This window comes from Penicillium daleae, assembly GCF_028827525.1.
Source record: "Penicillium daleae strain IBT 16125 chromosome Unknown utg000005l_segment0_segment0, whole genome shotgun sequence".
NCBI lineage: Eukaryota > Fungi > Ascomycota > Eurotiomycetes > Eurotiales > Aspergillaceae > Penicillium > Penicillium daleae.
In genome coordinates, this window is record NW_026623153.1 from 3,023,389 (window position 1) to 3,049,618 (window position 26,230).

The 26,230-nt window shown below is 52.6% G+C and overlaps 10 protein-coding genes across 10 annotated transcripts; 5 read left to right on the plus strand and 5 right to left on the minus strand.

The window, feature by feature from the left end:
- Nucleotides 1–1,495: 1,495 nt before the first annotated feature.
- Nucleotides 1,496–3,334, minus strand: N7458_005258 (uncharacterized protein; the record flags this gene model as incomplete). The annotated part of the gene is made up of 4 exons (XM_056908640.1): nt 1,496–2,184; nt 2,247–2,772; nt 2,834–3,032; nt 3,105–3,334. The coding sequence occupies 4 exons, from the start codon at nt 3,332–3,334 to the stop codon at nt 1,496–1,498; spliced, it is 1,644 nt and encodes a 547-aa protein (XP_056767258.1).
- Nucleotides 3,335–4,808: 1,474 nt separating this feature from the next.
- On the minus strand, nt 4,809–5,141 carry N7458_005259 (uncharacterized protein; the record flags this gene model as incomplete). Its single annotated transcript, XM_056908641.1, has 1 exon — nt 4,809–5,141. The coding sequence occupies one exon, from the start codon at nt 5,139–5,141 to the stop codon at nt 4,809–4,811; it is 333 nt and encodes a 110-aa protein (XP_056767259.1).
- A 3,800-nt stretch (nt 5,142–8,941) lies between these two features.
- N7458_005260 (GcvT family protein) lies at nt 8,942–11,488 on the plus strand (the record flags this gene model as incomplete). The annotated part of the gene is made up of 1 exon (XM_056908642.1): nt 8,942–11,488. The coding sequence occupies one exon, from the start codon at nt 8,942–8,944 to the stop codon at nt 11,486–11,488; it is 2,547 nt and encodes an 848-aa protein (XP_056767260.1).
- A 401-nt stretch (nt 11,489–11,889) lies between these two features.
- Nucleotides 11,890–15,439, minus strand: N7458_005261 (sulfate transporter family protein; the record flags this gene model as incomplete). The annotated part of the gene is made up of 5 exons (XM_056908643.1): nt 11,890–11,914; nt 11,973–13,180; nt 13,240–13,673; nt 13,730–15,067; nt 15,202–15,439. 5 exons carry the CDS (start codon nt 15,437–15,439, stop codon nt 11,890–11,892), a joined length of 3,243 nt encoding a protein of 1,080 aa, XP_056767261.1.
- A 1,318-nt stretch (nt 15,440–16,757) lies between these two features.
- On the minus strand, nt 16,758–17,660 carry N7458_005262 (DNA replication protein PSF1; the record flags this gene model as incomplete). The annotated part of the gene is made up of 3 exons (XM_056908644.1): nt 16,758–16,827; nt 16,961–17,478; nt 17,574–17,660. The coding sequence occupies 3 exons, from the start codon at nt 17,658–17,660 to the stop codon at nt 16,758–16,760; spliced, it is 675 nt and encodes a 224-aa protein (XP_056767262.1).
- Nucleotides 17,661–17,970: 310 nt separating this feature from the next.
- Nucleotides 17,971–19,127, minus strand: N7458_005263 (isopenicillin N synthase family dioxygenase; the record flags this gene model as incomplete). Its single annotated transcript, XM_056908645.1, has 3 exons — nt 17,971–18,200; nt 18,254–18,692; nt 18,774–19,127. 3 exons carry the CDS (start codon nt 19,125–19,127, stop codon nt 17,971–17,973), a joined length of 1,023 nt encoding a protein of 340 aa, XP_056767263.1.
- A 440-nt stretch (nt 19,128–19,567) lies between these two features.
- On the plus strand, nt 19,568–19,938 carry N7458_005264 (uncharacterized protein; the record flags this gene model as incomplete). The annotated part of the gene is made up of 2 exons (XM_056908646.1): nt 19,568–19,776; nt 19,884–19,938. 2 exons carry the CDS (start codon nt 19,568–19,570, stop codon nt 19,936–19,938), a joined length of 264 nt encoding a protein of 87 aa, XP_056767264.1.
- A 105-nt stretch (nt 19,939–20,043) lies between these two features.
- N7458_005265 (uncharacterized protein) lies at nt 20,044–20,826 on the plus strand (the record flags this gene model as incomplete). Its single annotated transcript, XM_056908647.1, has 1 exon — nt 20,044–20,826. One exon carries the CDS (start codon nt 20,044–20,046, stop codon nt 20,824–20,826), a length of 783 nt encoding a protein of 260 aa, XP_056767265.1.
- A 1,121-nt stretch (nt 20,827–21,947) lies between these two features.
- Nucleotides 21,948–23,176, plus strand: N7458_005266 (uncharacterized protein; the record flags this gene model as incomplete). The annotated part of the gene is made up of 2 exons (XM_056908648.1): nt 21,948–22,968; nt 23,031–23,176. The coding sequence occupies 2 exons, from the start codon at nt 21,948–21,950 to the stop codon at nt 23,174–23,176; spliced, it is 1,167 nt and encodes a 388-aa protein (XP_056767266.1).
- Nucleotides 23,177–24,331: 1,155 nt separating this feature from the next.
- Nucleotides 24,332–25,743, plus strand: N7458_005267 (Rcd1-like cell differentiation family protein; the record flags this gene model as incomplete). Its single annotated transcript, XM_056908649.1, has 4 exons — nt 24,332–24,815; nt 24,885–25,040; nt 25,118–25,493; nt 25,569–25,743. 4 exons carry the CDS (start codon nt 24,332–24,334, stop codon nt 25,741–25,743), a joined length of 1,191 nt encoding a protein of 396 aa, XP_056767267.1.
- Between the last annotated feature and the right edge of the window lie 487 nt (nt 25,744–26,230).

Consider the following 26,230-nt stretch of genomic DNA (forward strand, 5'->3'; position numbering starts at 1 on the left):
GAGGGTCAGAAGAATTATCATTTGATTCATGTCTATTTTGTGCGACACAGAATTAGACGAGTAGTTACTGCATGAGCTAAACCTAGACCTTGACCTGGACCTAATTGACACTGTGATGGAGGATGCAATGTATTTGGCAGCCTTGTGCTTCCAGGCAGTATTATAGAAGCCTGAACTGTGCTGTGTAATGGTCGGCGAGCTCTGGCAGGAGTCGGCTTTTAATCTTTTTGACAAAGACCGATCTGCAGTAACTCCCTGTGCCAGATGACATCCACCATACCCTGATCAAACACATCCATGATCCGATAACCTACGAATACAAAAAAAGATAAACAAGGGTAATAAAAGAAGCTCCCGTCGGAATCCTCTCTGGTATCAAAGTTCCTGTCAAGTTGGTGTCCGATGTCAGAATCACTGTGGGATAGTTAATCTATCATTGTGGACAGCGCTCAATTCACTCCGTGATATATCTTGTTGGGACCCGCACTCGACCACCAACGCATCTCGATGGGGCCCTGGATGGCTTGCATAATGGTGTGCAGATGGGCCTTTTTAACCAACCCATTCAAGACCCATTGCTATAATGCCCCTACCTGCGCTATATTGAAGACTATCAAGGTTAGTGATATGAGTCTACATTTACAACATGAACTGACTCCAACTTTTAAGTAGATGGCTTTGGACATATCCTACAGAAAACAAGAATTACTGGAAAGTCCGAGACTAACAAGATTCAAAGCAAAACTGAGAAGATTCTATTAAGTATCACCTATCGCAGTATGTGCCACATCCACGAAGCAAAGTAAGGAAAACCACGTGAGACGGGACCAACGGTAGACAACGGTAAGAGGGGGCCTCAAAACAGATGGAAAGAGCAGGAAACGAGGCGGCATTCTGAATGGCAGAGACACAAAGAACAACAAGACAGTCCACATTTCCCACCGCCCATAAGTAAATAATAAGCACCCTTCCTCCCCAGAGGGTATCGAAGCGAGAAAGCCAAAGCGCACGAAAGCAGAGTGGTATCAATCTAGTAAGGCGACACACCACGTAACGCATAAGCACGTCGCGAATCGAATCTCGGTTGCGGGACGCAAGGTCGTGATAAGGAATGAACGGCCCACCAGCATATAAACCGGGGGCGCCGAGAATAATTATTGGGGGCTTGGTTATTTTTTAGAGGGGGAGTGACGAGAGAAAAAGAAAAATCCAAACAAAAGCAGCGACGGCGGGTATCTCATTGGCACCCAATTCAGATCACAAAGCCCAGGCAAGGTAGGCAATGGATGACCGAAAAGAGCGACAGTGGCGAGGCAAAAGCATAGAAACAAGAAAGCTGGCGAGCGAAATGGTATCAATTCCGTATTTGCATCCGTCAGGCACTCAAGCTGTCCCCCCCAGGGGACCGACCGAGGCCATCCGGGATATGGTGGGTGAACGCCGAGTAGGATGGATCCCACCATCGTTCAAACTCCACGCGTCGTGCAGACCCAGTTCAAGCAGCAGCCTGGACAGGGGCGCCGGCGGTGAGGTTGACGTTCTTGGCCTCCTCGGTGGTGGTCTCGACGGGCTGAGCGACCTCCTCGACAACGGGGGCGGGGGTCTCCTCGGCGGCAGCGGAGGTCTCGGCGGCAGCAGTCTCCTTGGGTTCCTCAGCCTTGGCCTCAGCCTCAGCGGCAGGAGCTTCCTCCTTGTCGAGCTTCACGGCCTTGCTGGGCTTGCGGAACAGACCACCAAGCTTGGACTTGGCCTTGGTCTCGCCATCGGTGACCTCGTTGTCAGAGGTATCGGTCTTCTTCTCCTTCTTGCCGAAGTTGCCAAAGAACGAGGTGCGGCGCTTGTCCTTGGGGGTGGTGGGCTCGGCCTCGGCGGGCTTGGCCTCCTCGGTAGGCTTGGCGGCCTCAGCATCGGCAGCGGCGGTCACAGTCTCGGGCTCAATGGGCTTGACAGCGGCCTCCTCGACGGGGTTCTCGAGCTGGGGAGCGACGCTGGCGACGGTGGTCTCCTCAACGGGGGCGGTAGCCTCCTTCTCAGACTTCTCGTGGGCGGGGCTGGTGACCTTCTGGAAGAAGTTGCCGAAGATGGAGGAGCGCTTGTTCTTCTTCTCCTCTTTCTTCTCTTCCTTCTTCTCCTCCTTGGGCTCCTCAGCAGCCTTGTCCTCGGTGGTCTCAGCGGGAGCAGCGACTAGCACACACGTTAGCAAATTATCTCAGATATGCCAAGCTTCCTTCAACCGTCCAACATACCCTCACTGGTGGCAGCGGCAGCAGGCTCAGCAGTCTCAACGACAGGCTCAGCAGCGGGAGCAGCGGCCTCAGCGGGCTTGGCCTCCTCGGCGGTCTCCTCCTCCTTCTTCTCTTCGGGCTTCTTCTCCTCAGCCTCCTCCTTCTTGCCGAGAAGGGAGCCGAAGATGCTGGAGCGCTTGCGAGACTGGGAGCGAGACTTGGCGGTCTCCTTCTTCTCCTCCTTAGGGGCAGGAGTCTCCTCACCCTCCTTGGGGGCAGCAGTCTCCTCCTCCTTCTTCTCCTCGGGCTTCTTGGCGGCGACAGCGGCGACGGCGACGGGCTTGGTCAGCTTCTCAAGCTCAGCCTTGTAACCCTCGCTGGAGGTGATGGTCTCCTTCTCAGCCTTGGCCTCGGTAGCCTTGGCCTCGATGGCGACAACCCAACTGTCGCGCTCGGCGGCGCTGGAGGCCTGGAAGGTGTGCTTCTGGCCGGCAATCTTGAACTGGAACTCGCTGGAGCTCTCCTTGGTGACATCAGAGACATCGGCCTGGAATGAATTGTGAGCTTACATTCACGTCATCTTGCAATGTGGGCCATGCACGACTTACCAGGTTGATGATGTGGCTCGGGTGAGCCTTGTCCTCAGCGCGCTTGGTGATGAAGAGCAGACCCTTGCCGGTCTGGCTGGCCCAGGCGGCGATGGGGTTGGCAACAGCGGCCTTCTCGTTCTGGTGGAACTGGGACAGCTGCTTGGCCTCAACAGCCTCATCGTTGAAGTAGAAGAAACGCTTGGCGAAGCGCAGGCTCCTGCAAGAAAAAGCATCTTGTTAGCTACAAGCTCCAAAGCTGCCGCAACGCTGCGTCGCATTTTCTACTTACTTGACCAGACCAGGGGCCTTGTAGCCGAGGGTGCCCTCAGTCGCGGGCTTGATCTCCTCCTTGGCAGCCTCGGTGGTCTCAGCAACTTCAGGAGTGGCAGTGGTCTCCTCAGTCTCCTCCTTGGGGGCCTCAACAACGGGCTCAGCAGTAGCAGCAGGAGCCTCAACAACGGGCTCAGCAGCAGGAACGACCGCGGGGGTCTCCTCAACGGGCTTCTGAGCGTCAGACATGATTAAAAGTTATTAGACCGAAAAAGTGTCGGGTTTGGGGGGTATCGATTAAGAAGCAGAGCTTCGAAGAGAAAAAGCGTTTTTGGGGTATCTGGGTATCTGGGTATCTTGGAAAGAAAAGAAATAAGAGCTCTTTGAAAGAGCTTGGGTATCACGAACGAAGTAGGAAAGGGGGGTATTGAGCTTTGGAAGGAAGGAGGGGAAAGAAGGAAAGGAGAAAAAAGGGAGGAAGGGCGAAAAAAAGAGAGCGGCATTGGGGGGGGGGGGGTCCAGCGCTTGTTGATAGCGCCCTCAGCCACTTTTGGAAAGGAGCTGCAGGGAGCCCAGACGCTGGGTGGGACCGGGTCGATTAGGTAAGTGCGTCCCTCAGGGGGAGGGAGGATACGCTAACGCCATTAAGGGTGAGGTCTACCCTTTTCATGGACCTTAACCACCCTAGCTCCCTGACTAGGAAAAAAAAGATTACCAAACCTCATTGCCACTCACAAAAATTCCTGGCTGAAACAAAGCCTGATGAATGAAAATTCAAGAATTAATAAAGAGAGGCGTTATGAAAAAGACTTCTATGGGTGGGCAGCGCCACCATTTCTTCCACCATCCACTCCATACTGGTGTCAGATGGAAACAACAAGCAAATACCTATAAAGCAGACTACCAAATTGGTGGTAGAAATTAACAGAAATTTGTAGAAATTTACTCTGTATGGAGTGCAGAAAAATCAAATAACAAGGTTGATCACGATCACACCACTCATGCCCCTAAGTACTCCGTACTCCATCCTCTGGACTCTCTGGCCTATGGGCTGATGGCCCGATGGCCCATTAGTCCAATAGCTCTCTCCTCCGAAGATCGTCCATGCAGCTGGACAACGGCCCCCCTAAGGCAGCCCCTAATTGACCCGTGCAGCTCGGGCCCGCCTCCTACGTAGAGAGCCAATCTCGACTAATTTACCTGGATAGTACCCTGATGCAGACGAAATTTGCAGGACTAACAGTAATGAATGAGCTGTATCTTCCGCCCACGCGACCAATCTACAGTCTTTATCTGGTGAGAATTTGAGTGACCACAAAGCTAGCAACATATTAGTTTCATTCCTTTTGATTGCTGAATGGTATATTTCCCCTCAAACTACTTTATTTCGGCAGTCTTTTTATCATCGATTGCAGTGTGGCCTGCCCGTTGGCAGTACCCGTTACACAGTCCAAGGGGATAGCCAAGTCTATACAACCCTCCGTATTCGGTCGGGGACCAACCGACTCGTTGGAAACCCCAACTATCGCAAGTCAAGTGATAACTCTAGGAACCTACATTTGTATTCCTCTGAAAGGCTTGATACATATTCCCCTCTCTTTCCTTGGCGACGTAGGAGCGGGAGGAGCAAAAAAGGGTACAGTCCACGAAGGACAGGTCTAACCAACCAGGCCAACAACTCAGTCCTAGCTCAGCATGAAACCATGAAACTCATCCGTCCTCCCTACTGCATGGTGCTGATCCAGGGTTGAACGCCTGTTGGATTCGCTCGCATGGCGTCGATCGCACCTGGCGCCGTACGGTAGGCTTCCTTGCTAGTGGTCGATATTTTGTATCGTGGACGGCGCGAATCCCATGACTGACACGACAAGTTGAGTGGCGTGCGACTCCTCGTGGCCAACCAGTGGCCGTTGCACAACCCCTCCCTTCTGCTGGTCCTGTTCTTGTCGTCATTCTGGTTATTTCTTGGGACATCGGACCCTATCACTGGCGTATCATCTTGCAGGACCGTTGCGGCTGGCGCTGGCACGAAATCGCGATAGTAGTTGGACCCCATGATCCCGACTCCAAAAAGTTAAAGAGCTCCTGGCCAGTTAGACCGACACCGACTCTCGTTTTTCCATTGGTACTGGAAACTCTCCTTTGTTTTTTTACCCTTCTACAAAGGTTGTGATACTTGTATCACATTGCGCTCTCTTTTCTATCCTATCAAACCGAAGGACGGAGGACAGATACCGGTGAAGACGTACATACTTCGTACTCCCGACAAGAACAACCACACTCTCGTCTGGACTCCACCTCCCATCCAAATGACCCCTAATTAACTCTCTTTGTTCCCATCCTGATCTCCCTAATTTTTTTTTCTCAATTTTTGATCCCGAAATCTCTTCTCAATTTTCGTAGTTCAGTCCCGAGACTAACAAGCTAGGAAAGCGCACTAAACCAAACGCTCACGACTCCCAGCGATGAGCCCCACTTGGTGGTCCCGTGTCTTAAGCCATCGACTATGGTGGCTGGCAGCCCTACCCCCTATCTGTTCCTGTACGTTCCCAAGCCAACAGCTCCCGACCGTCTTCTACATCATCACGACCAGGGTCCTCGTCATTTTACAGAGTGCTGGTGCGCCTCTTGTCCAGTACGTGAGACTGCGATGTCGGTCGGCCTCCTCCATCGGAAACTCTCTGAAACACCCGAATTTAAGAACGGCCCTGCCGCTCGCCGTCTATCAACGATGATCAGGAGAGTCCCGGTGCTGCCAGAATGCGACCATCGGAGCATTTTCAGTAATGATAGCCCACACGGCTGATCCACTTACAGAGCTCCCCTGGCCAATAGCACGGTCCATCCACCCCTTTTCCATGCTGGATGACTCTTTTCCTACCCGTCGGGGCCAAGCATCTCATCTGTTCATCCCGCTCATCTTCCGCCCAGAATTGGCGAGCCGTTTTCTCGCGGTCGCTGGCCTGCAACTGCCATGCGCGGGACAGATACCTTTTATGTTTGAATGGAACATGCGACTAACACGGTAGTATGTACGGAGGACTCTCGTCCATCTATTGCGGAGATTCCACGCATAGTAGTCCGTACGGAGTACAGAGTACAGTAGTTATTTACATATACGGAGTACCGTCAATGCGACGAAGATCCTGAAAATCCCAAAGATCTCGGAGACCTTACCAAGCCCAGCCCAGAACCCGAGGGAAGTAATACCGACTACTAACCAGGCCAAATCCAGCAACGTTGCTGAACGATGCGGTGAGCACTAACCCGGCAACCAGACGCCGGCAAGGTCCAGGTGAAACTCTCCTGTCCATCTAAGCTCTGCACCGAAGGAGGCCCGGTCGATTCTAGCGTCCACTAGCCCGACCATCGAGCCTCCATTAACCATGGCACCCTTTGATGAGGATGCGCGCTCGTTCGCTACGTGTGACTGGTGGTGGATTCGTCTGGCCAGACAATCTACTTTGATTGGAAAAGATTGCAGAGATTTTCCTTTTTGCAGGGAAGTACACGAGAACTAGGGAAACTGGACGAGACGTACTCCGTCCTACTTGCCACTGGCCCGACGGAATTAGTCCGAGAGGCAAGAGGACCTGCCTTCGTAGTCCATACATAGATTGCAGAGATATTGGAATTCTGGCACGCACGCAAAAAACAAAGGAGTGATTGGATTCAATCAATGCACTGACCTCGACCAAAACAAAAAAAAAAAACTTGGTACCGCCTGTGGGACTGGAATAGGGGAGAAAAGGGATCCACACAAGCTCGTACCTGGAGACATCCACACTTCTCTTTGTTTTTTATTTTCCTCTGTTGCATCCTGGTCAACAAGTCCAATTATTGGGGCAATCCAGGGGAATCATTGGGTGGAATTCTTTTCCCACGCGGCGAAGTCAGCGATCGTCGGTATTATAGATTCCAGAATGCAAGGAACACGAGCCAGAGGTGACAGCTCACTGCAACCCCCTGGAGGCCAGTCCTTTCAGGGCTTCTCACACCTCAGGCTCACACGAGGAAAGGGCCAAAGGAAAGATGAGTCACATGCCTGATCACGTGATTCTGTTTGCATGCTTCATTCCTTGGATTGTCCAATCACGTGAGGCGGTCAGCTCGCTCGCTTAGGACTAGCGTGCCTCCCCGAAAACACTTAAATACCTCCTCCCTCCCCAAACTTTCCTCTTCTTTTTTCTTTTCTTCTTCATACTTACCTTGTTTGGGTGGCCGCGATCATGACGGCGGTCCACCACAGATTGGTCCCTGCATTGCACAGCGCGGCGGAACAGTTTGTTCAACGGCCTTCGGGTCATTGACAGGCGTATTCTTTGGCACCTTCCACCCTGTGGATCATCTTCTTTTCATCAAGCTTCGGGTCAACGACCAGTTCTTGGAGAAGAGAACCTGTAATTTTGTAAACTGAACAAGCACCCAAGTCCCTCACTGTAGCCTCATGTTGACAGATCCCAAGTGTTGTTGACCCATCTCAAGGTGTTGCCGTGCTCGAACCTTGCCACCACTACATGCTCCGCATCTCAACCACACCCGGCGCGCCTCGTGTTGGCTGGTGATCTAGCCCATGCAAATTTTCCTTCTACGCGACCCAGGGCATAATAGAGCATATGAATATCAAGATAAGAGTTGGTTGTGAAGCTTCCCAAGTTGCTGAGTGCTCTTGGGATGGATTCCGTAGGGCTTACGCTCACGCCGAGGAGAGACCCTATGTCCACCCTGGCCCTCCTGGTTCACCCAATAGACCATTTGAATTGAATATTACATATGTAGAATGGATGTTGACCTTGGAGAACGACGGCGAGTCCAGGTACCTAAGCTGGAGGATAGACGATTGCTTCTACGGCAAGCAGCCTTTGGGCTCAGTACATATTCCTTGGCTGCCCGTGTCGTTCGACCCTCCTCAGTCGAGTTCACCTGTACAACCCGACCCACAACATATTCTTACTGTTACCTGTCCTAGGAGTGAAGCACTATCCAGTCTTCTGCTGTGATCCACATTTCTCTGAAAACACCAAATATATCTTGCCCAGCAGTGTGGCCACAGCCCCAAGGTTGACACATCAGTATCACCGACGAGCTGGTGAGGGTAAGCTTCCACATCTGCACTTCCTTCTCTCTTCAATACCACAACATGAAGAGCCAGCTCTATTTTCAGACCAGACTGATCTATAGATAGCCCGGACCGCTGGGATATACCAGTCTGGGAGATCCGGACCGTAGCTGATTAAGCTCATCCGTACACGTGAGCGGCTCCCACCCGACACGCCGACCATTCGCAGGTTATCACTTGATCGCGGTCCACGGCCACTGGCGAAATGGCCAATCATGGTCTATTGTGGCGTCGATTGTCTGGAACTGCCAGGCATGAATCATCCCGAAAATGGCAACCTTATCCAATGCCCCGGATTGTCTCGTGGGCCCGAGCTTGAAGCGACATGTCGCATGTCTAGTTGGAGATCTTTCGGTCTGTTGCTTCAAAGCTGGATTGAATGAGGCCATACTTCTGGAAATCAGACAAGTTCAAAAGAATCTCTTCAACTGACAGAATATAGGAAGCTTGATAAGATAACGGCCATTCAGAGCCAAATGTCATACCTCATCCGGGCAAAGGACCCTGTATCCGTTGCCGGTATACTCATCCCCGAGCACCGTCCGAGCCGATGCGGGGCCTGGATGGGCTTCCCTCACAGGAGTCTAGTCCTATATCACCATGATACGCAATCTGCGGGGACCAGAACCCCTCCTGCGGGGGAGGACCTAATCGTCTAGCTTCTGACTGACGAGACCTACATAAAGCGAGAACACCCGCAGCTCCGTGCAGCGAGTCAATTCGCCCTCCTTATCATCATGTCACCCGCACAGCGTGTCGTTATCATCGGTGCTGGCATTGTCGGCACCAATATCGCTGATGAGCTGGTCTCACGCGGATGGACGGATATCACCGTTGTCGAGCAGGGCCCGCTGTACATGCCTGGCGGATCCACATCGCATGCCCCTGGCCTCGTGTTCCAGACTACTCCCTCCAAGACGATGACGAATTTTGCACGATATACAATCCAGAAGCTTCAATCTATTGAGAAGGACGGCCAGAATTGCTTCAATCAAGTCGGTGGTCTCGAGGTGGCGACAACACCAGCACGGCTTGAGGATCTCAAGCGCAAGCATGGTTATACTTCCTCGTGGGGCATTGAGGCTCACCTCGTGAGTGCGGAGGAGTGTCTCAAGTTATATCCCCATTTGAACAAGGATGTGGTTCTAGGAGGCCTACACATTCCTAGCGACGGCCTGGCTCTCGCGGCTCGGGCGACCCAGCTGCTCATTGAACGCACCCGCGAGGCTGGTGTCAAATACCTCGAATCAACACCCGTGACAGGCATCGACCGAGCAAATGGCAGAGTGACTGGAGTGACGATACCCAATGGCTCCATCCCAGCTGATATCGTCATCTCCTGTGCTGGCTTCTGGGGCGTGGAACTCGGCGCTATGGTTGGCTTGTCAATTCCTCTACTACCGCTCGCTCACCAATATGCCAAAACAACACCCGTGCCATCTCTTGTTGGCAGGGATCTCAATAATCAAATAAACGGAAAGAACGCCGAACTCCCGATTCTACGACACCAGGACCAGGATCTATACTACCGCGAGCACGGGGACCAATACGGTATTGGGTACTATGGCCACCGACCTATGCCCGTCAAGGCCTCATCATTGGGTCTCACTTCCAAGAATGTGGATGAGAAGAACATGCCATCTCGTCTTGAATTCACTGCAGAGGACTTTGACCCTGCCTGGAAGGAAACACAACGGCTCTTGCCCATGCTACGAGACACGGAGATCGCGGACGGGTTCAATGGTATCTTTTCGTTTACGCCCGATGGAGGACCGATCGTTGGACAAGCGCCTAATCTGGACGGATTCTGGGTCGCCGAGGCAGTGTGGGTTACACACTCAGCAGGTGTTGCTCGTGCCGTCGCCGAAGTCCTCACCACCGGCCGCTCGCAGATCGATATCTCGGAGTGCGAACTCTCTCGCTTCGAAGAAGTCCAGCTAAGCCAGTCTTACATTGAAGAAACCTCATCCCAGAACTTTGTCGAGATCTACGATATCTTGCACCCTTCTCAACCAAGAGAATCCCCTCGCCAGCTGCGAACTAGCCCATTTTATGCCCGAGAGAAAGAGCTGGGTGCGTACTTCCTTGAGCTCGGTGGCTGGGAGCGACCCTTCTGGTATGAAGCGAACAAGGAACTACTCAACTACCTGCCGCCAAAATGGAAGCCCGTCGAGCGGGATGCCTGGTCCGCGCAATTCTACTCTCCAATCGTCGCAGCCGAGGCATGGAAGACACGTAACGCAGTGGCCATGTTCGATATGACCTCCTTCCACCGTTTCGAGGTATCCGGTCCCGGTGCCCTCGACCTTCTCCAACGCCTCAGCACGGCCGATGTCAACACCAACCCCGGCACTATCACATACGCCCTCCTGCTCAACGACCACGGCGGCATCCGCAGCGATATCTTTATATCAAGACTGGAGGAGAACCTCTTCCAGATCGGCGCCAACACCGCCACCGACCTGGCCTATCTCACCCGGGAAGCCCGCCACCAGAGCCAGAAGAAGTTCGTTCAAGTCCGCGAAATCACCGGCAGCACCTGCTGCATCGGTCTCTGGGGACCTCGTGCCCGCGACGTCATCAACGACATCACCGCCGACGACTTCTCCAACAAGGGTCTGCCATACCTCGGCGTGAAACAGGCACTTATCAATGGTATTCCTGTTACAGCCTTCCGCAAATCCTACGTCGGCGAACTGGGCTGGGAAATCCAAACTACGGCCGAGTACGGCCAGCGTCTGTGGGACACAATCTTCCGAGCAGGCAAGATCCATGGCCTGATCGCCGCTGGCCGCGGTGCTTTCAATGCCCTGCGCCTGGAGAAGGGATACCGCATTTACGGCACGGACATGAACACGGAGCACAACCCGTATGAAGCTGGCGTGGCGAGTGCAATTCGAGTGAGCAAGTGGGAGGATTACGTGGGCAAAGCCGCCCTTGAGCGCATCTCTTCAAAGCAGAAACCTACCCGGCGCCTGCGCTGTCTCACAGTCAACGATGGCCGGTCTATGGCTCTCGGTAAGGAGCCAGTGTTCCACAACGGCAAGGCAGTTGGATACGTGACCAGCGCGGCATTTGGGTTTACAGTTCGCAAGCCTATCGCGTATGCCTGGCTGCCTGGATCTCTGGATGAAGGTGCGGCCGTGGAGATTGAATACTTTGGTCGGAGGGTTAAGGCTACTGTCGCGGCTGACCCGTTGTATGACCCTGATAACAAGCGTCTGCTTGCTGATGGGTTGTCGGTTGATTCGGAGGTTCAGAAACCTGTCAAGTCTCGTCTGTAAGGGGTTATGCCCCTCTTGTTGGGGATAATGAGGATTTTTATGAGAGATGGCATTTTGTTTGATTTTGCGTTTCATGTTTCACGAATAGCGGCGATGTCGTGAATGATAGATAGAATTTTGATGTATTTGCACTTAGTAGTCTCTTGGTGAGACTTAGCACTGAGAACGCATTTCTAGCAGGTTTGAGTTACGTGCTTTACTTTCACCGTGTCCATCTTCAAAGTGACCTATGTAGGCTGATCGCTCTCACGGTCATAGTATGGCATAGCTATGTACGTATTTCACATGCGAACATGAAAGCCCAAAGATTAAAGCAAAGGTATGAGGTGAGCTCGCTCAGATTACCGCCGATGTTAAATGCAAAACAAAATGCACAGAAACATACACATGTACAAAAAAAATCAAGCAGCCATCGTAAGTACGTATCTGCAGTAGAAGTTAGCACAAACACCGAATGATTAACGAGTGATCAAAAAAGACTCACGAAGTAATACTATCCATCCTCTCAGTCGTCAACTTCAAGCTAACAGTAAGCAACTCCCTGGCAATCCTGGGCTCATCTTCCTGCAACGCCTTCCACCGCTCATCACTCAAACACCACGCCACACAATCATGTTCCGCCTTGACAGTTGCCGTGCGCCGCGTATCACTGAAGAACGGCAATTCGCCGCACGGCCGGCCGGCAACGACCAGCTCGAAGTACCGGCCCTGCGGGAGATCGTACTCTGCGCGCAACATGCCGGATTCGAGGAGGTAGAAGGCGCGAGGGATGTCGCCTTCGTGGTAGAGGACTGTTCCTGCTGGGTAGGATTCGCGGGAGAAGTATGTGCAGGCGGGGAACCAAAAGTCTTCGTTTTGGGTTGAGAGACCTTGGAATGTTTGGAGGACGAGTGGGAGGGGTTGGCGCATTGAGGACCAGGCTGGGGCGGCCACTAAGGCCGTTGTTTGTTCGTGTTCGCGGAGGGTGGTGGTTGCCACGCGTTGGAGGTATTGGCCGCGTGGGGAGCTGACCATGTTGTCGGAGAGACTGGCGCTAGGGATCTGTGGGACCGGGAGTGGGACTTGAAGGGAGTTGGTGGTGTTGGGAGTAGATGATTCGATTGGCGTGCGGGACAGGGCTTCCTGGCGATTGTAGAAGATCTTGAGGTAATCGTTTTCGCAGAACTCGAGAGCCGAGTTGAGATCTTCGAAGATCGGTACGCCGGACTCGGGTTCGAAGAGGCCGACGTTCTGAAGGGACTTGCCCACCTCGCCTTCGACGTTCAGGCCGGAGATGGTGGTTTGTACATTGCGTTTGCGAAGCACACGGTTGATACGCGTGAATGCCTCGGCTGCGGAGAAATCGAGACCATAGACCCTGGAGAAATCTAGGATCAGGAATCGGATGGGCTGCCGATTGAAAGCCTCCTCTTCGATCAGGCCTCGCATGGTATTTTCGACGTTGACGATGGTTCCGAAGAAGAGGTAACCGCCAAGTTTCATGATGAGAGTTTGCTGCCCAGCTTCATGCAAGTATTGTTGCTGGATAGGCGGACGACGGACGGTGGATCCGGCAATCTCGCCAGAAAAGGTCGCACGAATAGCAGACTTGCGAGACGTTTGAACGACAAAGTTGACGCAAGCCAGAATGATGCCGACCAGAATTCCCATGACGAAGTCTACAGCACCCATGGTCACCACAATAATAACAACCTGTAAGTAATAGTTAGAATCTGTTTTGTAATGCAAGGTGAGCTGGTGATTTCACATACCGTCAGATATTCAAGTCGCGAGAGTTTGCCCCATGTATCCACCAGCGCTTCCTGCAAAAGTTCAATACCCAGCAGGAAGATCAATGCACCTACAACCATCACTGGAATGAAACCAATGATGACAGGCCCAATGACTAGGATGCCAGCTGTCGCTGCGGCGAGCATGAGACCAGCCAATCGCGACGATCCACCGCTAGCGATGAAGAGAAGGCTGTTTGTGTACACCAGATAGTTTTGAATACTACCCGCGAAGCCCGACAAGGCATTGGTCACGCCGTGTGCCATGAGCTCTCTGTCCACGTTGAGGTTGTCTTCTCCAGTCGAAATGCCCAGGGCTGGAACATTGATGGGCACGTGAAGTACACCGAAGAAAGTCAACGCAAACATGGCGGGAATAGTATCGGCAAAGGCAGTCCAATTGACCGCGGAAAAGTCTGATGATTGATGTTAGCTCGATGATTTTCAAGATTCTCGAGGGCGGGTGATCTACCATAGAGGGTATAAAAGTGGTACCACGGATTGTTAGATGACGGGGCATTAAACACCCATCCCTTCTGATGCAGTGTATCCATCGAAATCCGAGCACTGAGAATGACAATGTAAAACACTGCACCCACACCAATGAAGTAGGCGCCGACAAGGAAATTCGACCGAATAAAACGCTTCAAAACGAGAAGAGCGACTGCAAGGAAAAGGGGTATCGTCCAAAGGGCGACGGTGTCGAGCTGGAATAGCTTTTGTAGCGTGCCGATGTTGTATTCAAGAGAACCGGGGAGTCTGGCAGAGACCTCGACTCCGGTTTGGAGAAGGAAGTAGCCCACACCACCGATGCAGCCGATCAAGATGTGACGAGGGAAGAACCCGATCAATGAGCCCAAGCCACAGACGCCCATTAGGAAGAATACCAGGCCGGTCAGGACAGAGCTGACTGAAAAGGCAAGAATCGTGGTAGCGATGACTGATTGCGGATTCTCTTTGCCCACTCTGTTCATGATGGTAAATGCCATTTGGTGGAAGAAAGGAACCACCTCAATCATTTCACTGCCAATGCCTCCCTTGAATATGGAGCCTCCACAGGAGAAAACCACTTGGGAGATGATTGTACTGACATAGAACATTGAAATACCGTCCACGCCGAGGTGGGAAAAGAGCGGTTCTCCAAGAGGGAACAGAATCATTCCGTAAGACAAGGCATCGAGAATGTTCAGGAGAAGACCAAGAACTACGGCAGGAATTAGGCTGACGGGATACACTACTCCTTCCTGCCAAATGGCACGCCGGTCCCATGCCTTAGGATTCGACACTACACGAGACCATTTGCCAACCGCTGAAATGCTCTGGGTGACGGCATTCGATGCCCGTCGAACGGCACCTCCCTGACTCTCGATATCTCCGATTGAGCCATAACGATGCAGAGGCTTGGATCTCGTTTTGGACAGCAACGAGGTACGTTCCGTATCGCGGGGTTCAGATTCATCGTCGATAGTCGACAGTGGTGAAAAGGCAGTCTCTTCGATCGGCTTGGCATCGTCAGCCACGGTGGCAGCAGGCTGGCGGATCATTTCTGTCAAGGCCGACGAGGCAGAGGCAGACGTCGGATCGGGGAGCACAGAACGCGAATCTAACGAGTCCTCTCCCACCGTGGGATGAGAGCTCGCCAACCCATCATGCGACACTGACGGGGAGTGTTGAAGCTGGCTGCGGAAAATGTCGAGACCGGAAGGTAAACTCGTTCTCCCGCGCGAGGGCTTTTTATTGAGCGACAACCCGTAAATCGCTAGTTCGGCCGTTTGTTCGCGGAGCCCATCTGATGCATAGTGGGCTGAGTCTGTGGAGCACAGCGAATGGTCAGTAAATCGCTCTGCAGGAGAGGCACGTTTTGCTTTTTTTTTCCCCTCTCTTTTCTTTTTCCCGTCATGCATGAGGCGCTTTAGCTTTAAAAGCTGCTTGAATGATACCTACCAGTAGGTGTGTTGAAGGAGCGGTGGTAAAACGATCGACTGGGGGTCCTCAAGCTGGAGCCATTATAGCTTGAGGCCTCTAGACCGGCCCCGGGAGAGCTGCCCAAGTTGGCATTGGCGTGTTCCACTAGGGACTCTGGCGCAATGGCGACGTCGAGATCGCGGTCGAACCCCCAATTGCGGCGGGACATAACCGAGGTGCGCGAGTCGCGGCGACCACGAGGTTGTAGTACGCCCATCAGAGGTCGGGTTGGGAGGTCGCGCAAGGGCTAAATTGGACGAGTCGCAAGAAATTCGGAGGATTCCCGGCCCACTAGCGCATGCAGCGGCGTTGGAGAAAACGGCGGATGACGCAACGGGGCGAATGAGGCATCGAGAAAGAGAAGAGACGGAGGAGGAGGAGAGGAAGGAGGGAGATGTTGCAAGAATATTAGCCGATGGTACGAGAATAAGGCGATATCATGAAAGTGAACTCTCGTCGTTGGATTCAACGGCAGTGGTGCAAGGCTTATCTTGGGGGAGGGAAGGAATCGGGGAATTAGTTAGCAACCGGAATTGAATCATCGGGCCAGCCGGTTTGGTTGACTAACTCGTCCAACCCACTTTTTTTCTTATCTTCCCAGGTTCCCAACTTCCCACGGCTTTCTATCGCGAGCTAATCCATTTCCGCTGATAACAAAACTTACAAGAGCACTTGAGAACAGTTACTTGAGTCTTGTTAGACTTCTCTCTAATTTGATAGGTACACATCCTCGGCAAACTCCTCTTCCAGAGTACTATTAGCACCCACGGGAGATATCGTTATTGGATGACTCTCTCTACCGATGGTGGCCCCTACTTAGTGCACATCGAGCACCAGGACGCAAATGCATCTCAGCCACCTCCCGAGTTGTACACTGAGGAAAAAGTACCTATGAGCTCCGACGACGGACGCACGATCGGCGCTAGCTGCTGGCCAATTCCGGTGCAAAGCCTGGCCCATGCACGCCAATCTCCACCAATGCACCTCCCGGCTCTGATGCTAGCTCCCCTTAGCGGCTTCAAACTCAATTCTTACATAACTTCTTTACAAAATCGCATCATCTGGAATCACAGATGCCGTATGATATAGATTAGGATACAGGTCTAGGCCGCCTGGTTCGTGTACTCGACTCGAAGCGATGTCTATTGTGCAGATGGTGGAGAAATCAACGAGGGATCCGCTCTAGTCACGGTGGTCTGACGTGATCGCCATAGGAGGAAGATATGATGCACGGTGATGAGGACCTTCTGGTGATAAGTACCTTGTAGCTCATCCTAATCCATTATTGCAGCCGTGCCCGTGCTTCAGATATGCATAGTGCCGGACATGACACTGGCCTACGGAGAGAGTAGTAATGTTGAGTAAACTTGTTGTATTCTTAGTAGCGTACGCTTCTTCGAGATCGACAAATAACACATTCGATCCTCATATGAGCCATCTCATCCATGCCGGGGTATCAAAAACAAATGCAAAACTCCTCACAATGTCGTACAAGCCGTCGACGGTTTTCAGTACCAGCCCATAGCCCTCCTACTTCAGCTCAATCGCTCCAAGAAGCCCTGTGCGATCAATCGCTCGACATCTCCCTGTCGAACGTAAAGCTGGCTGTTCTTGGTTAAATTGATCACGCTGCTCATCACGAGAACAAGTTAGCTCCCTTGCCCTCCTTTATCCTCGTAAAACCGTCCAACGAGCACAAAACCGAAAAGTAAAAGACGAGCAAACCAGGCCGACTCACCCATACTCCGTCTGAATCTCCCCCGCATCCTTCAACACCCTAACATCAATAAACAAATCCTTCGGCGGCTCCAACGTCCCCGTCAAATCAATATCCGTCCACTGCCCCTTATACGCAGCCAACATATCCCCATACTGCCGAAAATACTCCTCCTCCTCCGGACTCAGCGAGCTATGGACACCCCCAGCCTGCGCCACGCCCCGATCCTCGCCCGCCTCGCTGGGCTGCTGCTGCTCCAGCACGTCCACGCCCGTCCAGCACAGTTCCTCGAGTTTCTCTGTTCGCACGCGGTGGTACGCCATTAGGCAGCGCTTGTTGCGGCGCATGCAGAGGTGGTCCACTAGCAGGGCGCAGGCCGTGGCTGGGTCGGCAGAGGGATTGAAGGTGCCCTCGAAGGGGTCAAGGAGGCGGACGACATCGCGGTCGAGGTCGCGGACTTCGCGGGTTACGGCGCGGACGATTTCGGTTTGGTAGGGTGGTAGATGGGTGAGGGCTTGCGTGCGCTTCGCGTGTTGGACCTGTGGGTTTGGGGTTAGTGGGTGTGGATTGGGAGAGGGTGGTTGGGGAGAGGGGTCATCAGTGTGTAGGGCTATGGTGAGAGATCGCTACTTACCAGTTTATTGCCGAGTTCGCCGTACATGGTGGCCACGCGATCGGGATCGATGTGCGATGGAGGGACGCGATTCGGCGTGTTCTCCATGGCGCGCCAAGAAACGGTCTTAGTCAGGTGGAGTGGGGATCGTCGATCGAAGCATAAGAAGCGTGGAGGTCGAATGCTAAGCCTTGGAGGTGGTCAAGCAAGAATGAAGATGGCTAATTAAATGATGAATGTAGATGTGTGATCCATTCAAGGATGGCAGTAGGAAATGTTCTTGACTAGACCGTATTGAAATCGGATGATTTGTGAGAGCCAGGTTACGATAGACACAATCGAGATCTAAATGAGACCAAACAGCATCCTACTACATCATGTGACAATATCTCATTTCAACCAAGAAACACACTGTCTCTCAATACTGCATCGAGGCCCGCATCTGATTATACCCCGCCTGTGTGATCGGTTCATACTTGGCCGGCTGGTCAGGACCCATACAAGCCGGGATACACTCAATCACCGACTCGGGATCAGGCGCCATAAAGTACGGAATCGAGAACCGTCTACGGGTGATACGATCCTCGCCTTCGATTCGATCGGCAAGAGGAGGGAGTGTGACTCGATGGCTAGTGGACCTTAACTGGTCTACCCTTATGAGTTAGTAGACGATTGCAAAAACGGACTGCATTGCAACCTACCATTGCTCCATCTCTGCAGGAGATCACCCACATTCATCACGATGGCATTTTTGATCGGAGTCGCTGGGATAAAATGACCAGGATTGTTGACATCCTCTACCTCTAGACCCCCGCAGTCATCCTGGAAGAGCAAGGTAATGGAGCTCCAGTCCGTATGTGCAGGGCAACGGGCTGCCCGCTGTTGTTCCAACGCATCGGCTGGTACGGGTGGATAGTGCAAAAGTCGAAGCTGGTTGTTATGTCCCGAATGCTTTTGCAGTAAGTGATTCTCGTCGTCAAGGCCGAGGCCTACTGCTAGAGCCTGCAGGATTTCGCCTCCCACGCGGAATCCCTCCCAGTAGAATCGATTCAAGAAACCACGGAATCCAGGGAGAGTATCTTCGGGGATCCATTGATTCGGCTGTGTTGGATTCTCTTCGCTGCCGATGTCGTAACTTTCCTAGTTATCGTTAGCAGCGGCCTAGAATTGCCAACAAGAGATCATGATCGCTCCATGGACGACGCCCGTGATAGGACTGACCTTGATATCAGGAACCTCTCTCAACTGTGCAGCCCGCTCTTCATCATTGTCCGCGCTCACAGCCTGTGAGACCTTCTCCAGCCCTGGCCTCGAATAACCTCGGTGCACAGCCCATCCATCAGGATGAGGAGCACGTAGCTTTTCTGTCATGGGCAGCTCGAAAAAGAGCCTAGACCAGTGGAATGCTTCATCCAGGAGGGTACCTGGGAGGGAGTGGTTGATGATATACACGAACCCCACTTTCTTGCAAGCAGCGACAATCTCTTGCGCAACATGTTGGCGATTGGGGCCGCCCGAGGTCCACCCCGCGAAATCTACGACGGGAATCTGGGGTTGCGAGAGAGAAGGATCCATGCGGGATAAAAGTTGGACTGAAGTGTTGGGGTTCTCGTTAAAGCTTGGATTGAAGTCTCAAGGGCTAATTATTAGTCTGTCAATGCTGATCGGGTTGCATAGTCATCCTGCCGACGGTCCTTTTGATCTGCAGCTATGAGTTCCCTTTACCCGCTGGCTGCATGATAGCTCTCTTGACTCTTTGCGTGGTGGTTTGAAAGGCACGTCTTCATCAGTCTGTGGGTAAGGAGGTAGGTTGTTGAATAGATCGTGACTAGGCAGCTTGTTCGCTGAGATCTGATCTATAGAGTCGGCTACCTCCATACAGAGATCAGTGACTGGGCCTTGTTATTGGGGCAGAAAATGGGTGAGTGGAGGCACTCATATAAAAGGTAGTAGAGAAGAACCCCCCATTATTTTCTGGCATAACGCTCATCGGCTTCCATGTATTAAAGACCGTTATGGTGTCGAGAGAATGGGCTCCAACGGGTGGCGGTGGGAGCGGGTTGGGCATCGTGCGACTGGTTGCTGTGGCAGGGGATTCCCAGTGGAGAAAGGTGGAGATGCGGCCAGACTGCGAGTTTCGACTTTCAACGAAACTACATCACACTCCCAAAACCTTGCTGGCTTCTGCCCGATTCGCAAAGGCACTGAAATTTTTAACCGCTTGGTATGTCTCTATTCTATGTCATCCTGCAATTGCGAAACCCGTCAATGGCTTTGTTTCCCCGTGCTATACGCCTCTGCTGACGCTAATAATCTTACTGCTTTGAGTAGTGTGTTGACATCCGGCGCAGCCCCCGATAAGCACCCTCGAGACATCCCGCGATGAGAGATTGAACTCCATCGATACCAAACGAGATCGATTCATTCAGTCTATCGCGGAGAAGATCCTCGGTCGCGTTCCAATATTCTCCCCGCCCTCAAGGTCACAAGAATGCGGGCTTCGTGGTGGATCGGAGTCTGGGCCTCATTCCTCCCCTCCGTACTCTCGATCGAAACGGCACCCTTTTCAGCCCCAGAGACTATCGAGTCCAACAAACGAGCCTTCGAAGTCCTCCAGATCCTTAGGCGAGCCGATAACAACTGCCCTACGGGATACAATCCCTGCACCAGTCTAGGCAACTCAAACGCCTGCTGCAAGCAAGGCACAAACTGCTCGCGCGATGCCGCCAACAACATCGCCTGCTGTCCGACCGGTGCCAGCTGTACGGGCAGTCTAACGGGAGCATCAACAGCCATGTCCACCGGCACCAGCTTCATGTTTCCTCAGGGTGCGACCGCAACGACGACGACATCCACTGCTGATTCGAGCGCTGCTTCAATCACCGGCTCTACAATCTCGGGGGCATACCCGTTCGTTTACGTGCCGACAGCCTTTTCTAATGCCGCCACCTGCTCGTCATACTACTCGCTCTGCCAGTCTGAATATTCTCAATGTACAGCCCAGCTGATGGGACGATATGCAGTGACGGTCGGCGGAGCGGGCGGGGCAGGCGTGACGGTGGAAGCCGCGACCGCAACGTCGCAGGCTACGTCTATCTGCTCGAGTCTGAGCCAGGCAGCCTGTCACGGTCTTCAGTTGAGTTACTGTGCAACCGCAGCGGCGGCCACGGCCCATGCTGCCAGTGGGAATGGGGCGGCGGCGCTGGTGCGGACGACAAGTCTCCATGACTTGATATTAGGCTTGATGGTGGGCATTGCGGGTGTGTTTATTTGATGTGATATGACATTACGTTCGGGAATTGGGACTTTTCTGCTGGTCCATATTTGATGCTTGTATATTCTTCTTTCTGATGTCCATGTTGAACTTTGATGATGCTCCTCCTAAGGGACTTTGGACTAGCCCATAGTTGGTATGAATGACTCAATTTGTATACGTCGCATTTGTCGGGATTGCCCATCCATCTGTCCACTTCAATTACACTAATGCACTAATGCACTAACTCATAGTGTTGGCGATACGAATCCACCAATTCCACAGTTCCGCATGTCTCGGACCTTTACGAGTCGCAGATTGGGCGGTTGGGTATTGGGCTGCTAATGGTGGCACCAGAAACAGAGACCATAGGGTTAGGCCTATCGTGAACGACGGGAATAGTACCAGATGATGCAATGCAATAGTTGGACACTTGTAGGATTTCTTCTTTTCTACATATGTAATACATTTCTCGTTCTCGCTCGGATAAACAGTAAACTCAGTTTGCTGACTTGCACTGCAATGACTGGCTCGGGGATCCGACCGCATGTTGATCGCTGCCACGAGGGCGGGGAAGTCGGCCGCTGACATCGCGCATCCTGTGTACATAGGCACCAGGCAGTGGACCTGTTGGGCACAAGATATTAGTTTAAATCAAGGTTAAGAATCAAAATCGTTAATCTGAAACCCAGCCTCCCAAGAAATTCGACGTGGCCAAGGCAAAAGCGGTATTTGTAGATCATTGGCCGTGGGAAATCGGGTGGTTGGGTATACCTTTGGAGGAGGCTGGGGATGTACAGTATGTACTCAACTTCCCCAGCAACGCCTTCTTTCCCTCACTTCTTTGTTTCCTCCTTCGAAATTCCTCTCTCCTCTTCTGTCCTTCGCTACTTCATACATTCCATCGCTTTTCAACCCTTCTTTCCAACATTCTTAGTGCTCGGTCGTCTCAGTGGTGATCGACTCCATTGTAGATCGCTGACAGAGTATACATCCAACCCCATCACAACAAGTCACCATTGGGAAGTCCAGCATTCCCGACAAGCATCGTGCAATCCGATCTCGCAAACGTCAAGAACATTGCTCGAACGAATAGCTTCCACACAAGATCGTTGCAAGCGTTGCGACGCCTACCTCCAGCCATGCGGTGCTCCTTCGGTGCCCCGGTGCTGTCGATGCTGGTGGCCCTTCTCTACCTGATCCCGATCGCGATCGCTTCACCATTCGCTTTTAACGAGAATCCGCTCGAGAAGCGATGCTCAAATCCCTGTGGATGGAATGACCAGCTTTGCTGTAGTGCCAGCCAAGCCTGTACCACGAACTCGCTGAACGAAGCAGTTTGCGTCGACAGCTCGAGCGGTTCATGGGAGTACTTCACCACCACCATCATTGTAACCGAGGTAGACAAGTCCACAATTACCTCTGTCTGGAGCAGTCATATTCAAACAGCCACGGCTACGGCCACGGGAACCTGTCGACTCGATCTGGGCGAGTCAACCTGCGGGAGTATCTGTTGCGATGCCGCACAGGAGTGTCAGGATGGCGTCTGTGTCGCTGAAAGTTCCTCTGCCGCAGTAACTGGAGCTGAGGCTACCCCCGGTGTTCGAGGAACAAGCAGCGGTGCCAGTACTGTGACGCAGACGTCTGCGCCTACCACGACGGAAGGATTCATCGCACCCGTTGGCACCAACGGCGCAGACCTAATCGGCGCCCAAGCCTCCAGCAGCGGAGGCGGACTCAGTGGTGGTGCAATTGCCGGAATAGTCATTGGTACTATTGCCGGTGTGTTCTGTCTTCTACTGCTCTGTGCCTGTCTATGCTTCAAGAGCGCATTGGACGGCCTCCTCGCAGCTTTGGGCATCCGCAAACGCCGCAGACAAGATACCACCGTGATCGAGGAACGCTATTCTCACCATTCGCACGGCAGTCGGCCACCGCCTCCCAGACGCACTTGGTTTGGTACGAGGCCAGCAGCTGAGGGAACGGACAGTGAAGTCAGCGAGAAGAAGTCCAGGTTTAATTGGGCGAAGCTGGCGATTATCCTGGGTGCGTTGGCGCTGTGTCTGGGTCTGAAGAGACGCAGAGACCAGGACCATGATGATGAATCTAAGACGAGTTATACGGACCCGAGTTCGTACTATTACTACTCGGACTACACGCGAAGTAAGTTGAGCTCATGACAGAGTGATGTTGAAGGCAGCAGTACTGACAATTTCAATAGGTAGCGAAAGCTCTGGCGGACGAACACGAGACACACGACGGTCCCGTCGATCTCGCAGAAGCTCACGACGTTAATGAGTATGCAGAAAAAGAACAAGAGATCGAAGAACAATCGTCTAGGTTGCGACCTTCTCCTCTTCTCCTCTGCTGACCTCTCCCAACTCGAATGATTGATGCATGAAAAAGGCGCCGGTTTGCAATATTGATATGATTTTATGTACCATTATGACCAACTTATGTTCTCTGTTTATGGGTGTAATGATCTTGTTTTGCAATGTTGATAACTTGGACTGACGTTGGATTTGGATATGGATTTGGGCTCATGTTCGTCTGACATGAAGACAAATTCATGCCTGGACAAGATACGATGTAAATATGAGTTATGAAAACTCGATGAATGATATCAAGACCATTGAATGCTTCACCATGGCTGATTTATTGACAATATCTGCTTGGGGAAAGCCTTCGTGTTTGAATCTGTCCCATAACAAGGACAAGGCTTTAAGAGTATCTCACGCATCTTAGATCGCTCGCCGGTCACTGTTTAACTTCCTACTCTTACATTCAAATCAAGGGTGCGGTCTTTTGATTTCTAAAGATCTTCGATTCAATCAGCATTTGTCTAGCTTATACTAGTCCGTTCGCTTAAAGGCTGCCGCAGGGCCTTCCACGGTGTAGTTATCAAACAATGTTCCCCCAATGAGCCACAAGCCACTGAATAAGAGCTTAATTTTCTTAATTTGACAGCCACATTCTGTTGTACTAAGCAGAAAGCCGTAAGTAAAGCCAGCCTTGCCGTTGCATTAGGCTCTGTTGGCAAGGATGGACTGGATCCCCCCTGGTGGCATCTGCATGGGTGATGCAGATAGGGCGCAATTTCCGAGCCCAAATTATTACCCCAGGGTAGTCAGCTAAAATCAAATAGCTGCCGACATTTTAAGCGGCAGGTCCCAGACAGATTAAAAGTGGGTGTCGGTGTGAGTGAGGATGAAGATTGTTAAGCAGTGTGACGGAGGGCACACAAAGGCTTAGTGGACGCTACTCACTGGCCCGGCCATTTCTCCCCGCCTTCCCGACCCGAACTTCTCTCTCCCTCTCTCCCTCTCTTCAGGCAACGCTCACTTCTTCCACTCGGGTCTTCAGCGTCAATTCATCAATGACCCTCGCCTTGAGTCGAGTCAGCTGACATCTTTTCTATCGATCTTTCTCCTCCCTGGAGTTTTTCTCGCATCCCCGTGTCCCACCCACCGACCCTGACCCTTTCGGAGTATTACGAGATCCCGGTTTCGACTCACCACCGCTCGCCATGCTCCAAGCGCAGAGCCAGCACGTCTTCTCGCACCAGCATCAGTACCCCCAGGCTGATCCCTCGTGGTTGCAGCATCAGCAGCAGCAGCAACAGCAGCAGCAGCAACAGCAACAACAGCACCACCAGGCTCAGCCGCACCCTCAGCACCAGCAGCAGCATGCCTCCCTGGTCGCCCAGCAGCATGCTCAGGTCCAAGCTGCTGCCGCAGCCGCGCAACAGCAACACTACGGTCGCCTTGCCATGAGCGGTAACGGCGCGGCGAACCCTGCGCAAGGTGCCGGTGCTGTCGGCGGAATGGGCGGAGAGGGCCTGGCAAATGCGGTCTCTGTCATGGACGGCGGTATCAGCGAGGAGAATCGCAAGGTGTTCATCTGGGTGGCAGAACTGTTGGACCCGGCTCGTCGGGAGGCGGCCCTCATGGAGCTTAGCAAGAAGCGGGAGCAGGTTCCCGAACTGGCTCTCGTCATCTGGCATTCCTTCGGTATGATCCCCTGTCGCATCGTTGGGGCGACCCTTACCCTACCGTGACTAACTCATCGGCAACGTGCAGGTGTCATGACTGCTCTTCTCCAGGAAATTATCTCTGTCTATCCCCTCCTGAACCCTTCGCAGTTGACTGCCGCGGCATCAAATCGAGTCTGCAATGCGCTGGCGCTCCTGCAGTGCGTCGCATCCCACAATGAGACTCGCACTCTTTTCCTGAATGGTAAGTTCCCAACCACTCCCCTCAGCCAGGCGTGAGGGAATCATCAGACTGATTTTTCGTCTCTTGATCTTACACAGCTCATATTCCCTTGTTCCTCTATCCCTTTCTGAACACAACCTCAAAATCTCGCCCATTCGAGTATCTTCGCCTCACATCGCTGGGTGTCATCGGAGCCTTGGTTAAGAATGACTCGTCGGACGTCATCAACTTCCTCCTTACCACCGAGATCATTCCGCTCTGTCTCCGCATTATGGAGACCGGCTCGGAACTGAGCAAGACCGTTGCCATTTTTATTGTACAGAAGATCCTTTTGGATGACATTGGCTTGGCGTACATTTGTGCGACATATGAGCGATTCTATGCCGTGGGCACCGTTCTCAGCAATATGGTCACTCAGCTGGTCGAGCAACAAACGGTCCGACTGCTCAAGCACGTCGTGCGCTGCTTCCTTCGGTATGTGCTTTTCCCCTGGTGTCTTGAGTCAACCTCGGACTCGACCTTGGTCGCTTCTCTAACAACCAGCTACAGTCTCAGCGACAACAGCCGGGCCCGCGAGGCTCTGCGGCAATGTTTGCCCGAACCTCTCCGGGATGCAACCTTCTCATCCGTCCTGCGCGACGATGCAGCCACCAAGCGCTGCCTGGCCCAGCTCCTCATCAACTTGTCGGACAACGTGTCTGATGGAGCCTCGGCGGCCATGTAACATACGAAAACGCATTCTCTTTCTTCGCGGGATATCCTTTTGATTTACACCTCACGATATGCATGGGACAGGTTTCTGGCGAGTATCGGTTACAAAGGCGCAAAAGTTGCGAGTCAGCACCTGATGGACCCGACATGACCATTGTCGTCGTATCCTGACGACAACCGGGCTCTATCTGCTGCTTTCTCTTCATTTTCTAGTTTGTCTACACTATTCTTTTATGGGACACATTTTTGGGCTTCGGTGATCTTCATGTCGATGGGAGGGGACTCATGTATTCTATGTCCTTATTGCCTTTTCTTCTTGCATCTTGCCTCTTTCTCTTTTCCCTCCCTTTTCCAGACATGCTTTCATTTTCTGCCTTCATCTCGTCTTTTCGTGGCGCTCGCAGTCGGGGTGGCGTGGGTTTTCTGGTAGGCGCTGTCGTTTGCATTTGTCCTTGACGGTCCCGCTATTGCTCTACGAGATAGACCTTTTGAGTCCGAGA